The following is a 15363-nucleotide window of genomic DNA, read 5'->3' as shown; positions in this document are numbered from 1 at the left end:
GAGAGTGACAGAGATACCTGCAACACTGCTTCACCACTTGCAAAGCTTTCCCTTGCAGGTGGGGACTGGGGGCTCGAACCCTGGTCCATGCACACTTTAACATATACACCCATCCAGGTGCACCACCACCTGGCCCCAGAAAAAGCAATTCTTAAGTAACTTAATGTGTTTTTTTTCCCCACCAGAAAGTTGGTGTTTTATACCCAACCAAAGGGTGCTGTTGGTTTATATTTTAGTTAAGGAAATAACTACAGGAGTATTCTTTTGACCTGCAAAAAATAAATTGTCTTGAAGTTAATTTGAGTTAGTTAACATTTCCTTTTCTTAAAAAATGATTTATTTATTATGAGAGAATACAGGAAAGGAGAGGACTAGAAGACTATTCAGCTCTGATATAAGGTGGTGCTAGGGAGTGAACTTGGCTTTCAGGAATAGAAGTTGATGGTCTAATAACTTGAATGATCTCTCTGGCTCCTGGCTTAGTCAACATTTCTAAAAGTTTATTATTCAAAGAAACTTATATATCTTAGTAAGATTTTATGGTATACTACCTACAGTTCAGTGTAGTTGATTGATTTTTGATTTTTTTTTTTTTTTTTTACTAGAAGGTACAGGAAAGAATGGTGACACATGATTAAACAGAAAATAGAAGATTATTAAGATTTTATTAACTTATTTATTTAAAAAAAATTTTTTTTAGTAACACAAGATTTAGAGAAAGAGCAAAAGAGAGAGAGAACCAGAGCACCACATAAATTTCCAGGGATTGAACTCAAGACCTCATGTTTCCAAGTTCAGTGCCCTTACACATTGCTTCAACTCTTAGGTCCATTGTTTGCATTTTGAAGTAGTGGGAAAGACACTCGCATGCTTTCATAGCATTTGTAGTTAAATGAAACTTTGCCAGAGGCAGGGCCATCTCAGATCCCATTAAAGGAATAACAAAGTTCAGTGACTGACAGTGCTAAGGCCTCACTTGTGATAAATCATTGTGACATGGGACTGCCAGAAGATACTGTAGCATTAGGTAGCCTGCAGATTCCCATTTGGGGCTATGGGGGTAACACTGAACATTATACCAGCTCATCTTCATTTTTTTTTTCTATAAAAGACTACCATATATAATTTTCTGGGGCCAGTTTATCACTATCTCACATCTCCTGCTTCCTCTTGAGCTATATGGCTGCCGCATGAGGAGTTGCTTAATTACTGGGTCAGTAAGGCTCCAGCACACTCCTGACAGTGCCAAGATGTACAGTGCAGGTAGTTCATGTGCATTTGGAGGCATATGATTTTTAGTGTGGAATGTCCTACTTTTACCTGCACATCTTTATTTTTTAAATTATATTTATTTGTTTATTGGATAGAAACAGCCAGAAATTGAGGGAAGGGGGTGATAGGGAGTAAGAGAGACACTTACAGACCTGCTTCACCACTTTTGAAGTTTTCCCCCTGCAGGTGGGGCCCATGGGCTTTAAGCCAGGTCCTTGTGCACTGTAATATGAGGCCAGATTCAATAAACCTAATGCCAGTTTGGATACAACAAATGACATTCAATGCTTTAACAACTGGGAGAAAGCCTAAGTTTGTCAGGTAAAGAAGGGACTACAAAATGTGGAAAACGGAAAGAGACTGGCTCACTTCATGATGGTCTTTTTGGTCACTGCCAGGCCACCCTATCACCTGGGTCCCTAGTCAGGGAATCCTTAGATTCCTCCATAGATACAATATGCCTGAACCTCTAATAGATTCCTCTCTCCACCATCACTGGGCATTCCTACAGTAGCATCATTATAATTCCTCGTATATGTGGACTTCATCAGGACTGTGTCCTCACTATGAACAAAGAATGGTAGGGACTGCCCCACTCTCTGAAGGGAGGTTGCAGCATCCAACTCTTCCACAAGAGGAAAACTGGTCTTGAAATGAGTGTAGCCTATGGTGTTCCCAGTTGTGATCATGCACTGCAAACACAGACTGACTGTTGGTATGCATGAGACCCCTTCTGTTTCATTTGGTTTAAATTCCCCCTGCTTAACACTATTCTATTTACATAACCACTTCATTCTATTTACATAACCGCTGTTAACAAGCACCTCCCTCCAGGGCATTGGTTCAATCCCCACTGTTTCATGATATGTTTTTGCTCCACCCCCCCCTCCTTGTCACACCCTGATCCCTTCTTTATCACACCCTGATTTTCACCAGTCACTTTTCTCTCCACCCTCTCTATGTCACATCCTGTTTCCACCCTACTTGGGAAGTATATATAAAGACAGCATTGTGAGTTTTAGAGTACTTTACCTTGAGTTCAGCTTAGCTCATCTTAGATTGTGCTGTGTCCTGCATGAATAAAGAGATACTGCGTACAACCCAGCCATGAGTCCCTGGTCGTCTGTTACCCGCCCGTGAAGCCAGCCCGGCGAAAACAACATAGCCCGGCGAAAACAACATATGGCGCCTACAACATGGGACCGGACCTGTGCAACTCCCAGATAAGTGAAGACTTTGCCTACCTATGCACTATGGTCTTCTCTTCTACTTATGAAGAGGTTTGCCAAAGCCTCTACTGTTTCATCATGAGACAGTTACTCTGTCTCTGGAACATTTTGCTCTGGGCCAAACTTTGTTTCCCTGACCGGGAACTTTGGTTTCTTATGACTGGGATCATAGAGCTTGGGAGATGCACTGAGATTTCTCCTTGGACTTTCTGGATTCCCTCTCCCATGTTTTCTGAGGAAAAGGACTACATTTTGCTCCGGGCCACAGTTTGGTTCTTTATGACTGTGATCGTAGACCTTGAGATATGCATGGGGATTTCCCCTGGAACTTTCTGGACTTCTTCTCGCATGTTTCCCATGGAGAAGGACTACTCTAATTTGAAGAACATTCTCGAGTACCCTGGCAGTTCCCAAGTATGGAGACACGTGGATAGTTCTACTCTCCTGATTGGATTCTTTCTTCAATGGGAAGACACTTTTAAAAATGGGTGCCTGAAGCAATCCAGCAGGAACAGTCAGAAGCACCCTAAATGGAATTTCGAGGACCTTTTTGGACTAGGACGTCCTCCGGGGATTCTTAATCCTACATTGTGAGATCTTGATAATGTGGTTCAAGTTGTGTTTCATAAGAGAATGATTTGAATGACTGAATTTTTGTTTGACATTGACTTAAAAAAAAATGCTGGACACAGCCATGATTTCTAGAGACATCCAGAAACAATCCAAAAAATTGTTTTTTCCCTCCTTTGATTTCTCTTTTACATCTTGACATGAATCTGAAACGTTTAATCCTGAAAACTGTATGAGTTATGGGTGGGGCAGATAGTGCAATGATTATGTTAATTATTCTCATGCCTGAGGCTTTTAACCGTGGTTCTTCTGTTTACCTTTCCACATTTTATTGAGTTTAAACTGTTTAAACAACCTTAAAATCATACTAGAAAGGACTTCCAATTATAATGGAGTTATCAATTATAGTAAACTTCTAATCTGCTACAAGTTTTGTTTGACAAGTAAGTGAATTTCAGCTGTCAAAGTCTTCACATGAAAAAGCATCTACTCAAATGGAATTCCTGGAAATCCATTTGGATCCTGTTCTCTGACATCGCCCACAAGATGGAATGACTACAACACATCCCCGGAAACCAATGATGAGACCTGGCACAACCTGAAGAAACAGATTCACAGACTCCAAAGCTCACTCTCTACAGAAAAGCAGAATTCTGGTGGCTGACATTCCCCATCGAGACAGACGTGCAGCGTTTCGTCCTCTGGCATTTTCTTCTGTGGTCAGCTACTTTGGACTGACACCTCCATCGGACTTACTGGTACACGCTGCTGTGTTTCTCAAAGACTAACTTCAGCCAATTGCCTTGAGACTTTATAGACCATGTCCCCTCGCCTGCAGGCTCTGCTCCAGAGGTAGAAAGCTCCCCCTCCTTATTAGGTTATGCCCACAGAGGCATGAAGCATGAAGCACTCCCAGAGGCAAGAAATGCCCTTTCGCCTGCTAGGCCTTGCCCTTTGAGGCAAGAAAAGCTCTACTTGGCATCACACTGGTTATTGCTGCTCGCCTATTTTGTTTTCCATGTCATATGCCAGTTCTTTTGAAAACGCCTGTACGATATACGTTTCTGTTCACCCCGCAATGGCCATTAGTTAAAAAGAAAGGGGGAATTGTTGGTATGCATGAGACCCCTTCTGTTTCATTTGGTTTAAATCCCCCCTGCTTAACACTATTCTATTTACATAACCACTTCATTCTATTTACATAACCGCTGTTAACAAGCACCTCCCTCCAGGGCATTGGTTCAATCCCCACTGTTTCATGATATGTTTTTGCTCCACCCCCCCTCCTTGTCACACCCTGATCCCTTCTTTATCACACCCTGATTTTCACCAGTCACTTTTCTCTCCACCCTCTCTATGTCACATCCTGTTTCCACCCTACTTGGGAAGTATATATAAAGACAGCATTGTGAGTTTTAGAGTACTTTACCTTGAGTTCAGCTAAGCTCATCTTAGATTGTGCTGTGTCCTGCATGAATAAAGAGATACTGCGTACAACCCAGCCATGAGTCCCTGGTCGTCTGTTACCCGCCTGTGAAGCCAGCCCGGCGAAAACAACATAACCCGTCGAAAACAACATAGCCCGGCGAAAACAACAACTGACAGAGACTCAGAGGTTATACAGACTCATGTAGAAAATGTGAATATATATATATATATACATACACACACACACACACACACACACACACACACATATATATGGGCGCCCTGGGTCAGATTGATTTCATAAACAATTATATTTATATATATTTTCTTCAAGTTTAAGAGCTTCTTTCTGCCTTGATCCAGCTTTCTAGTCTTATTCTCAACTCTGACCATCTTCCCAGACAATATTTTTAGTTTGCCTCCATGTTAGCTATCAAACTCAAGCAAAAAGTACCAAAGTTGTGGGAACACACCTAAAATAGACTTTCTAGCTTCTTTTCACCCTAAAATTTTTATTCTATCTGCCTATTCCTACTTTTCAGTTCCTGCTTATTAAACATTTTGTCCTACTTTTTATCTTACTGACTTTCAGCCACCAAGTTGCAAGTGCTATTATTATTTTATCCTGGACTCCCTGGGCTGATGACTCCCTGGGCTAGAACCTCATTTGTCCAGAACCTGATCCCACTAGGGAAAGATAGAAATGGGCTGGGGATATGGATCGACCTGCCAACACCCATGTCCAGTAGAGAAGCAGTTATAGAAGCCAGAACTCCCACCTTCTATACCCTATAAAGAATTTAGGGAGAGTTTGGCGGTAGCCCAGCAGGTTAAGCTCATGTGGTACAAAGTGCAAGGACTGGCATAAGTAAGGATCCCAGTTCGAGCCCCCAGCTCACCACCTGCAGGGGAGTCACTTCACAGGTGGTGAAACAGGTCTGTAGGTGTCTATCTTTCTCTCCTTCTCTCTGTCTTCCCCTCCTCTCCCCATTTCTCTGTCCTATCCAACAATGATGACATCAATAACAATAACTACAACAATAAAACAATAAGGGCAACAAAAGGTAATAAATAAATAAATATTAAAAAAAGAAAACTTAAAAAAAAAAGAACTTAGGTTCTAGAAGGGAGGCATTGTTACAGGAAGATAACTAGAGGGCTCTGAACTCTAATTCCATCAGGACCTGGAGAGAGAAGAGGAAAAAGGAAGGCCATTCAGAAGTAGTAACAGGTGCAGGTATGACTTAGAAAAGAAGAAAAGGCAGAACCATAGGAAAAAAGGGCAAATACATATAAATATAGATAGTTACAGAAATAATAGTAAACCCATATCTGTGACCTTGGGAGAACCACTGCAGTTTCTATTGGAGGAAATGGGAGCACAGAACTTTGGTGGTGGGAATAGTGTGGAATTGTAAAAAAAAGAAAAAAAAAAAAAAAAGAAAGAAAGTAGAGTTGAAAATTTCCCAGTGGAAATTATGGCCCCTTTGTGACTTGGTCATTTTTTTTTTTTTCACTGCGTATCTCACCCAAAAGAAATACCCTCCTTGAGAATTTGAAAGGTCCCCACAGTGTTCATGAGAATGAGGCCCAGTTTTTAAATTCTGAGTGAAAAACATTTTTTACTGTCTTTCTTCAGTATTGTATAAGCCACACATGACTTTTATTATTTTGTTTTGCATATAATAAAATTTATGAAAATACTCCTTGGCTGAACTTGTGAGTAGAGATCTTCAGATGACACAGGATGGAAGGCCTGGCTTATGTCTGTTTGTGAAAGGTTGGCCTGTACAGGGGTGAGGACTGAGCCCTGCACTGTAGCTTCTCCTGTTCATCTCAGGGCACTGGAACAAGACCTGAGTGCCTGACCAAAGCTTCTGCTACCTTCAAGTACTTGAATCAAACGTTGACACCAATAAATGTCTCATTGATTTAAAATTTTTGTCCTTCATTTATAATTGTAGTCACTCACTAAGATTAGAATTCCTTCAATTTAACAACTTTATTATGAAGAATTAACCTAGAAACCTTCACTTCTGTGGTGATAACCAATCTATTAAATCATAACATTTGTTTTCTTTCAGGAAGCTCAGTGGATATGCTGTATACTTTTGCAAATTGCTCAGGATTGCATTTGATCTTTGGTCTAAATGCTTTACTAAGAACAGCAAACTTACAGTGGAACAGCTCCAATGCTCAGTTGCTCTTAGATTACTGTTCTTCCAAGGGTTACAACATTTCTTGGGAACTAGGCAATGGTGAGTACGCCTGGCGACCTTCATTGATAAGGAGATTCCCTTTGGCATCATGTTTATAACTTTCTTTGTTAACATCAGCAGATATTCTTCTACTTTATTATTTATTTATTTTTCTTTTTTACTTGTTAATTATTTATTAGCTTATTTTGGGTAATAACACAGAGAAATTGAGGAGAGGGGACTAGAGATAGATAGATGCTAGGTAGACAGATAAATGGATAGATAGACATGTAGCACTGCTTCACTGTTGGGTTCCTTGAGGGGAAAGAGCCAGCCTGGCTCCCACTTCTCCATCTGGCCTGTTTGCCACCAGGAGACAGAAGGAGATCGGGGAATCTCGGGCCAGCAGAGGCAGGGGTGAGGGTCTCTCAGCGTACCATGGTGGCAGACGGTACAACAGACCTCCTCAGGGTACCGTGGCGGAGGATGGGACATTTTATTGTCGCAGTTACAAGTTTATAAAGTGGTAGCTGTACAAGGGAAGTAGCCAAGCTGGTCAATGAGACCAATATCTCCTTATAAGGGAAAAGAGAGCAAGGCAATGAGAAGGTATGGATGGTGGTGCAGGAACAGGGAAATAGAAATTTAAAGAAGGCGAAGCCCACCAGAGGGAGGAGGGGTGGGGTGATACAGTGAGGCTGATAGGAAGGTTGGAATTCCCCTGCATATTCTGGCCACATCTTCTTGGACCACAAGGCTAGCATGCCAAGAGGAGTCTGATAGACGAGCTTCCGGGGCGGGCGGGGGTGGGGTGGTGGTGGTGGTGGTGTGGTGTGTGTCAACCATCCATGCTCAAACACATATTAGACCCATGCTTCACTGCTCATGAAGCTTCCTCCCCTGCAGATGGTGGGGAGCAGGGGCTTGAATTAAATCTTTGTGCACTATAATATGTGTACTCAGATGGATGCTCTACCACCTGGACCCTCTTTAAATAAAAAAAACCAAGTGATTATATATATATATATATATATATGTATATATATATATATATATATATATTCATTTGTTTTATTTTAATGAGAGAGAAATACAAAGAGAGATACAAAAACCAGAGCACTGCTCAGTTCTTGGTGCATGTGTTTTAAATTTGATATTAGTGGAACATCTTTCTTTTTTATTTTATTATTTTTTATTTATAAAATGGAAATATTGACAAGACTATAGGTTAAGAAGGGTACAGTTCCCACCACCAGAACTCCATATCCAATCCCCCACCCCTTGATAGCTTTCCTATTCTTTATCTCTCTGGGAGTATGGTCCCAGGATCATTATGGGGTACATAATGTGGAAGGTCTGGCTTCTGTAATTGATTCCCCTCTGAACATGGATGTTAGCAGGTCAATCTGTACTCCAAGCCTATCTCTTTCTTTCCCTAGTTGAGCATGGCTCTGGGGAGGCAGGGCTCCAGGAAACATTGGTGGGGCATCTACCCTGGGAAGTCATGTAGGCATCATGGTAGCATCTGGAACCTGGTGGCTGAAAAAGAGTTAAGATATAAAGCAGAACAAATTGTTGATTAATCATGAACCTAAAGGCTGGAATATTGCAGGTGAAGATTTGGGGTCTCCATTTTGGAAAGAGCTAGTAGATCTATTTTAGGTATATTCCAAGGGACCCATGAATTTACTAGTTTTTGACTGAGCCTGACATCTAATATGCAGGTTGACCCAAGTTATTGTCTGGGGAGATGGTGTCAGAGTTGGAATATTTATTTATTTTTTACCTTCAGGTTTATCATGCCTGTACTACAAATCCACTGCTCCTGGAGGCCATTTTTTCCATGTAGTCACCTTTGTTGTTGCCTTCATTGTTGTTATTGTTATTGTTATTGTTGCCATTGCTGTTGTTGTTGGATAGGACAGAGAAAAATTAAGAGAAGAGGAGGAGACAGAAAGGAGGAGAGAAAGATAGACAACCTGCAGACCTGCTTCACCACCAGTGAAGCGACTCCCCTGCAGGTGGGGAGCCGGGGACTGGAACCTGGATCCTTATTCAGGTCCTTGCACTTCGCACCATTTGCTCTACCACCGGGGAAGTCAGAATGGCTTAGTGGTAGCATCTGTAATGGTCATATGATATAAAGCAAATTGTTTAATAAACAGGTACCCAAAGGTGATTTTTCCAAATTGTTTTATGGGGGTAAATAATGGTTTACAGAACAGTTGTTGACATGAGTATAATTTTCTCATCTCTCCACCTTAGCCACTTCTGCCACCAACTTATATATGTGCTGAGTCTCCAACACTCTCTCTACCCCCTACCACCTCTCCCACATATAATTTGAATTTTACTTCTGTGAAATGTCTTTGTTATAACTAGAAGTGTAATTTATCTTGGCATTGGCTCCTAAATTTCTGAATTTAGAATGTGCTCTTGTATGCTGTTATGCCTTGTTGTAAATAAACATTTGTGGCAAATGTTTATTTTCAGAATTTCTGTCTTTCAGAACCTAACAGTTTCCGGAAGAAGGCTGGGATTTTCATTGATGGTTTACAGCTAGGAAAAGACTTTATCCAGCTGCATAAACTCCTAGGAAATTCCCCTTTCAAGAATGCAAGACTCTATGGACCTGATGTTGGCCAACCTAGAGGAAGGACTGTCAAGATGCTGAGGAAGTAAGAACTGGAGGAAGTAGAACCTTTCTTAAAAAAAATAGTATTTTTCTCCTGCTAATAATCCTCAGCACCAGAGAGGCAGAGCACTGTAGCAAACCAGATTTTCTTGCCTGAAGGCCTAGAGGTCCCAGGTTCAATCCCCAGCACCACTATATGCCAGAACTGACCAGTGTTCTGGTCTACCTCTCTCATGAAAATAACTAAGTAAATAAATAAATATTAAAAAAGAATCCTTGGGGGCTGGGCGGTAGCGCAGCGGGTTAAGCACACGTGACACAAAGCAAGAACCGGTATAAGGATCCTGCTTCGAGTCCCCGGCTCCCCACCTGCCGGGGGAGTCACTTCACAGTGGTGAAGCAGGTCTGGTAGTGTCTGTCTTTCTCTCCCCCTCTCTGTCTTCTTCTCCTCTCTCGATTTCTCTCTGTCCTATCCAACAACAACAGCAATAGTAATAATAATAAAAACAATGATAAACAACAAGGGCAACAAAAGGGGGAAAAATAAGAATCCATGAGGCTGGGGAAATAGCACAACTGATAAGAGCACAAGACTTGCATGCCTGAGGTTCCTGTTTTTATTCTCAATGCCACATATGCCAGGCTGTTGAAATAAATAAAATTAATCTTGAAATAGAAGACATTATCCTTAATATTCCATGTTATTAAACTATTTGCTGCCTAGCTAGATGGTTTAGCAAAAGAGGAGACATGGGTTTAGAATACCAAGGATTTAGGACAAATAGCACCTAGGGTAAAATTCCCTTTTGGATGAGGAAGTTTATGCTTTTCACCAGATTCTAGAGAAGTAAGCAGTCCGTTTCTAGAGAATACAACTTTTGTGCCTATATTGTAAACATGTATTGTGTATACGAGGGCTACATAATAAAATAACAGTATTTTCTTCCTCCCTCCCCCACCCTAGTTTCCTGGAAGTTGGAGGTGGAGTGATTGACTCAGTTACTTGGCATCAGTAAGTATAGTTCCCATTCTTAACACTCAGTAAGTAATGCTAGCTTTAATTTACCCAGTTTTCTTCTTTTTTTAAAAATTTATTTCTTTATTGGGGAATTAATGTTTAACATGCAATAGTAAATACAATAGTTTGTACATGCATAACATTCCCTAGTTTCCCATTTAACAATACAACCCCCACTATGTCATTTATCATCCTTCATGGACGTGTATTCTCCCCACCCACCCACCCCAGAGTCTTTTACTTTGGTGCAATATGCCAATTCCATTTCAGGTTCACTTGTGTTTTCGTTTCTGATCTTGTTTTTCAACTTCTGCCTGAGAGTGAGATCATACCATATTCATCCTTCTGTTTCTGACTTATTTCACATAACATGAAATTTTCAAGGTCCATCCAAGATCGGCTGAAAACGGTGAAGTCACCATTTTTTATAGCTGAGTAGTATTCCATTGTGTATATATATCACAACTTGCTCAGCCACTCATCTATTGTTGGACACCTGGGTTGCTTCCAGGTTTTGGCTATTACAAATTGTGCTGCCAAGAACATATGTGTACACAGATCTTTTTGGATGGATGTGTTGGGTTCCCTAGGATCTATCCCCACAAGAGGAATTGCAGGATCATAGGGTAGGTCCATTTCTAGCCTTCTGAGAGTTCTCCAGACTGTTCTCCACAGAGGTTGGACCAACTGACATTCCCAACAGCAGTGTAGGAGGGTTCCTTTGACCCCACACCCTCTCCAGCATTTGCTGCTGTTACCTTTTCTGATGTATGACATTCTCACAGGAGTGAAGTGATATCTCATTGTTGTCTTTATTTGCATTTCTCTGACAATCAGAGACTTGGAGCATTTTTTTTTATGTGTTTCTCAGCCTTTTGGATCTCTTTTGTGGTGAATATTCTGTCCAAGTCCTCCCCCCATTTTTGGATGGGGTTATTTGTTGTCTTGTTGTTGAGTCTGGCAAGCTCTTTATATATGTTGGTTATTAAACTCTTATCTGATGTATGGCATGTACAGATCTTCTCCCATTCTGTGAGGGGTCTCTTGGTTTGAGTAGTGGTTTCTTTAGCTGTGAAGAAGCTTTTTAATTTGATGTAGTCCCATAGGTTTATACTTGCCTTAGTCTTCTTTGTAATTGGATTCGTTTCATTGAAAATGTCTTTAAATTTATGCAGAAAAGAGTTCTGCCAATATTTTCCTCTAAGTATATGATAGTTTGTGGTCTACCATCCAAGGCCTTGATCCACTTGGAATTTACTTTTGTATTTGGTGAAATACAGTGATTCAGTTTCATTCTTCTGCATGTTTCAACCCATTATTTCCAACACCATTTGTTGAAGAGACTCTGCTTTCCCCATGTAATACTCTGGGCCCCTTTGTCAAAGATTAGATGTCCATAGGTGTGGGGCCTCATTTCTGGGCTCTCAGTTCTATTCCACTGGTCAATGTGTCTATTCATGTTCCAGTACCAAGTAGTTTTGATGACAATGGCCCTATAATACAGTTTGAGATCTGGGAGTGTGATGCCTCCAGTTCTGTTCTTTTTTCTCAAGATTGTTTTGGCAATTCTAGGTCTTTTGTGGTTCCAGATAAACATTTGTAGCATTTTTTCTATTCTCCTAAAAAATGTGCTTGGGATCTTGATGGGGATAGCATTAAATTTGTAGATGACTCTGGGTAATATATTCATTTCTATGATGTGAATTCTTCCAACCCATGAACATGGAATATCTTTCCACTTCTTTGTGTCTTTTTCAATTTCTTTGAGTAGTGACTCATAATTTTCAGTATACAAGTCTTTCACTTCTTTGGTTAGATTTACTCCTAGATATTTTATTGTTTCTGTTGCTATAGTAAAAGGAATTGATTTCTGGATTTCAATTTCTTCTAAATTAGTGTTTGCATAGAGGAATGCCATTGACTTTTGAGTGTTAATTTTATAGCCTGACACTTTACTGTATTGCCTGATGATTTCCAAAAGTTTCTTGCTGGATTCCTTAGGTTTTTCCATGTATACTATCATGTCATCTGCAAATAAGGAGAGTTTGACTTCTTCTCTTCCAATCTGTATGCCTTTAATTCCTTGCTCCTGCCTGATTGCTATGGCAAGAACTTCCAACACTATGTTGAATAGTAATGGTGATAGTGGGCAGCCCTGTCTAGTACCTGATTTGAGGGGAAATGCTTCCAGTTTTTCACCATTGAGTATGATGTTGGCTATAGGTTTGCTATATATAGACTCCATATCTTCAGGAATTTTCCATCTATTCCCATTTTTTTAGTGTTTTGATCATAAAGGGATGTTGTATTTTGTCAAAGGCTTTCTCTGTATCTATCAATATGACCATGTGGTTTTTGGTCTTGCTTTTGTTGATGTGGTGGATCACATTGATTGATTTACGTATATTAAATCAACCTTGCATGACTGGGATAAACCCCACTTGGTCATGATGAATAATCTTTTTGATATACTGCTGTATCCGGTTGGCTAGAATTTTGTTCAATATTTTAGCATCTATGTTCATCAGAGATATTGGTCTGTAGTTTTCTTTTTTGGTTGTGTCCCTGTCTGCTTTTAATATCAGAGTGATGTTGGCTTCATAGAAGCTGGCAGGGAGTATTCCAATGTCTTCAATCTTCTGGAAGACTTTTAAAGTAGAGGTATTAGTTCTTTGAAGGTTAGGGTTAGGGTTAGAATTCATTTGTAAAACCATCTGGTCCAGGACTTTTATTTTTGGGCAGATTTTTGATAACTGTTTCAATTTCATTAGCTGTGATGGGCCTGTTCATGTTATCTACTTCCTCTTTACTTAGTTTTGGAAGTTGGTAGGTATCTAGGAAATCGTCCATTTCTTCCAGGTGCTCTAGTTTGGTGGCATATAGTTGTTCATAGAAGCCTCGCATGATATGTTGAATTTCTGCAGTGTCTGTTGTGATATCTCCTCTTTCATTTACTATCCAATTTATTTCTCTCTTCTCCCTTTTTTGTGTTGTGAGTCTGGCTAAAGGTTTGTCGATTTTGTTCACTCTTTTGAAGAACCAACATTTACTTTCATTGATCTTTTGTATGGTTTTCTTATTCTCAATGTTATTTATTTCTGCTCTAACTTTAGTGATTTTTGTCCTTCTGGTTGCTTTAGTGTTCCTTTGTTATTCTTCTTCTAGGTCTTTAAAATGTGCAATCAGGCTATTTATTTGCACTTTTTCTTTTTTCCTAATGTGTGCTTGTATAGCTATGAACTTCCCTCTCAGTACTGCCTTAGCTGTGTCCCAAATATTTTGATAGCTTGTGTCTTCATTTTCATTGAACTCTCAAAACATTTTGATTTCTTCCTTGATTTCCTCTTTGACCCAGAAGTTGTTACGAAGTGTACTGTTGATCTTCCACATTTTGGGACTATTACTAATCTTTTGTTGATTGTTAAGTGTTAGTTTAATTCCACTGTGGTCTGAGAAGATGCTTGGGATGATTTCAATGCTCTTGAATTTTCTGATGCTGTCTTTGTGGCCTAATATATGGTCTATCCTTGAGAATGACCCATGTGGATTTGAGTAAAATGTGTATTCCAGTTTCTTGGGATGAATCACTCTGAAAATGTCCAATAGTTCCAGTTTATCTCTTCATTTAGCTCCCTTATGTCTTTATTGATTTTCTGCATGGATGATCTGTCAAGTTGAGAGAGTGGGGTGTTGAAATCCCCTACTATAACTGTGTTGCTATTAATATATTGCTGTAGCTCTTTCAGTAGAAGTTTGATGTATTTATATGGCTTTTCATTGGGTGCATAGATGTTAATAATTGTTAAGTCCTCTTGATTGACTGATCCTCTGAGCATTAAGTAGTGTCCATTCCTATCTTTTTTAATCTTACGTATTTTAAAGTCTGTCGTGTCAGATATGAGAATAGCTGTTTCTACCTTTTTTGTGGGCCATTGGCTTGTATGATAGTTTTCCATCCTTTCACTTTAAGTCCGTGTTTGTCTTGTTGAGTTAGGTGGGTTTCCTATAGACAGCATATTGTTGGGTTGTATTTTCTGATCCATCTTCCTACTCTGTGTCTTTTAATAGGTGAATTCAGGCCATTGACATTTATTGATATCAACGATTGAAGATATTTTAATGCCATTCTTGTAGAGTTTTAGAGTGTTTTGATGTATGTCCTATTTGTGGTGGTCTGATTGTTTATAGGAGACCTGTCAGAACTTCTTTCAGGGCAGGCTTGTTGATAGTTGATTCCTTCAACTGTTGCTTGTCTGAGAAGGTTTTTATGCCTCCGTCTCGTCTGAATGACAGTCTAGCAGTATACAGTATTCTTGGTTGAAAGCCTTTCTCATTGAGCATTCGATAGATATCTTGCCATTCTCTTCTGGCCTGTAGTGTTTGTATGGAGAAGTCTGCTGCTAATCTTATGGGTTTTCCTTTGTAGGTGACTCTTTGTTTTTCTCTTGCAGCCTTCAGGATCCTTTCTTTATCCTTATTCCTTTCCATTCTAAGTATGATATATCTTGGTGTCTTTAGGTCTGGGTTAATTCTGTTTGGGACCCTCTGGGCTTTTGAATCTTTATGTCTTTGATGTTGTCTAGACTAGAGAAATTTTCAGCTATTATGGCCTGGAGAATGCTTTCTTCCTCTCCTTCTCTTTCTTCCTCTGGTATGCCAATAATGCATATATTGTTTCTTTTGAAGTCATCCCATAGGACTCTGTTGTTGTTTTCAGCATCTCTTAATCTCTTTTTGAGATCTCTTACTTCTTTTTAGTTGTCTCTAATTCATCCTCAATCTTGCTAATTCTGTCTTCAGCCTCATTGATTCTATTCTCTCTGCCCTCTACTGTTTTCTGGAGTTCATCTATTTTGTTGCCCTGTTCTGATACTGTTTTAGCTTGTTCAGCTAGTTGCGTTCTTAGCTCAGCGATTTCAGCTTTCAGCTCTCTAATAACCATGAGATAATTAGTATTTTCTTCCATAGTCTCATTTGTTGTTCCTGTATTTCTGATTACAATTTTTTCTAATT

The 15363-nt window shown here is 39.8% G+C and overlaps 1 protein-coding gene across 1 annotated transcript in view; it reads left to right on the top strand.

The window, feature by feature from the left end:
• HPSE (heparanase) overlaps nucleotides 1–15363 on the top strand; it is a 48006-nt gene that overhangs the window by 13782 nt on the left and 18861 nt on the right. Inside the window, exons 4-6 of the mRNA XM_007537490.3 lie at nucleotides 6584–6757; nucleotides 9207–9375; nucleotides 10297–10344. Coding sequence (XP_007537552.1) covers nucleotides 6584–6757; nucleotides 9207–9375; nucleotides 10297–10344 — 391 coding nt within the window. The remainder of the gene's footprint in view (nucleotides 1–6583; nucleotides 6758–9206; nucleotides 9376–10296; nucleotides 10345–15363) is intronic.

This window comes from Erinaceus europaeus, chromosome 3 (genome assembly GCF_950295315.1).
Source record: "Erinaceus europaeus chromosome 3, mEriEur2.1, whole genome shotgun sequence".
NCBI classification, from domain to species: domain Eukaryota; kingdom Metazoa; phylum Chordata; class Mammalia; order Eulipotyphla; family Erinaceidae; genus Erinaceus; species Erinaceus europaeus.
The sequence above is the reverse complement of the archived record's forward strand: the minus strand, read 5'-3'. Positions and strand labels throughout refer to the sequence as shown.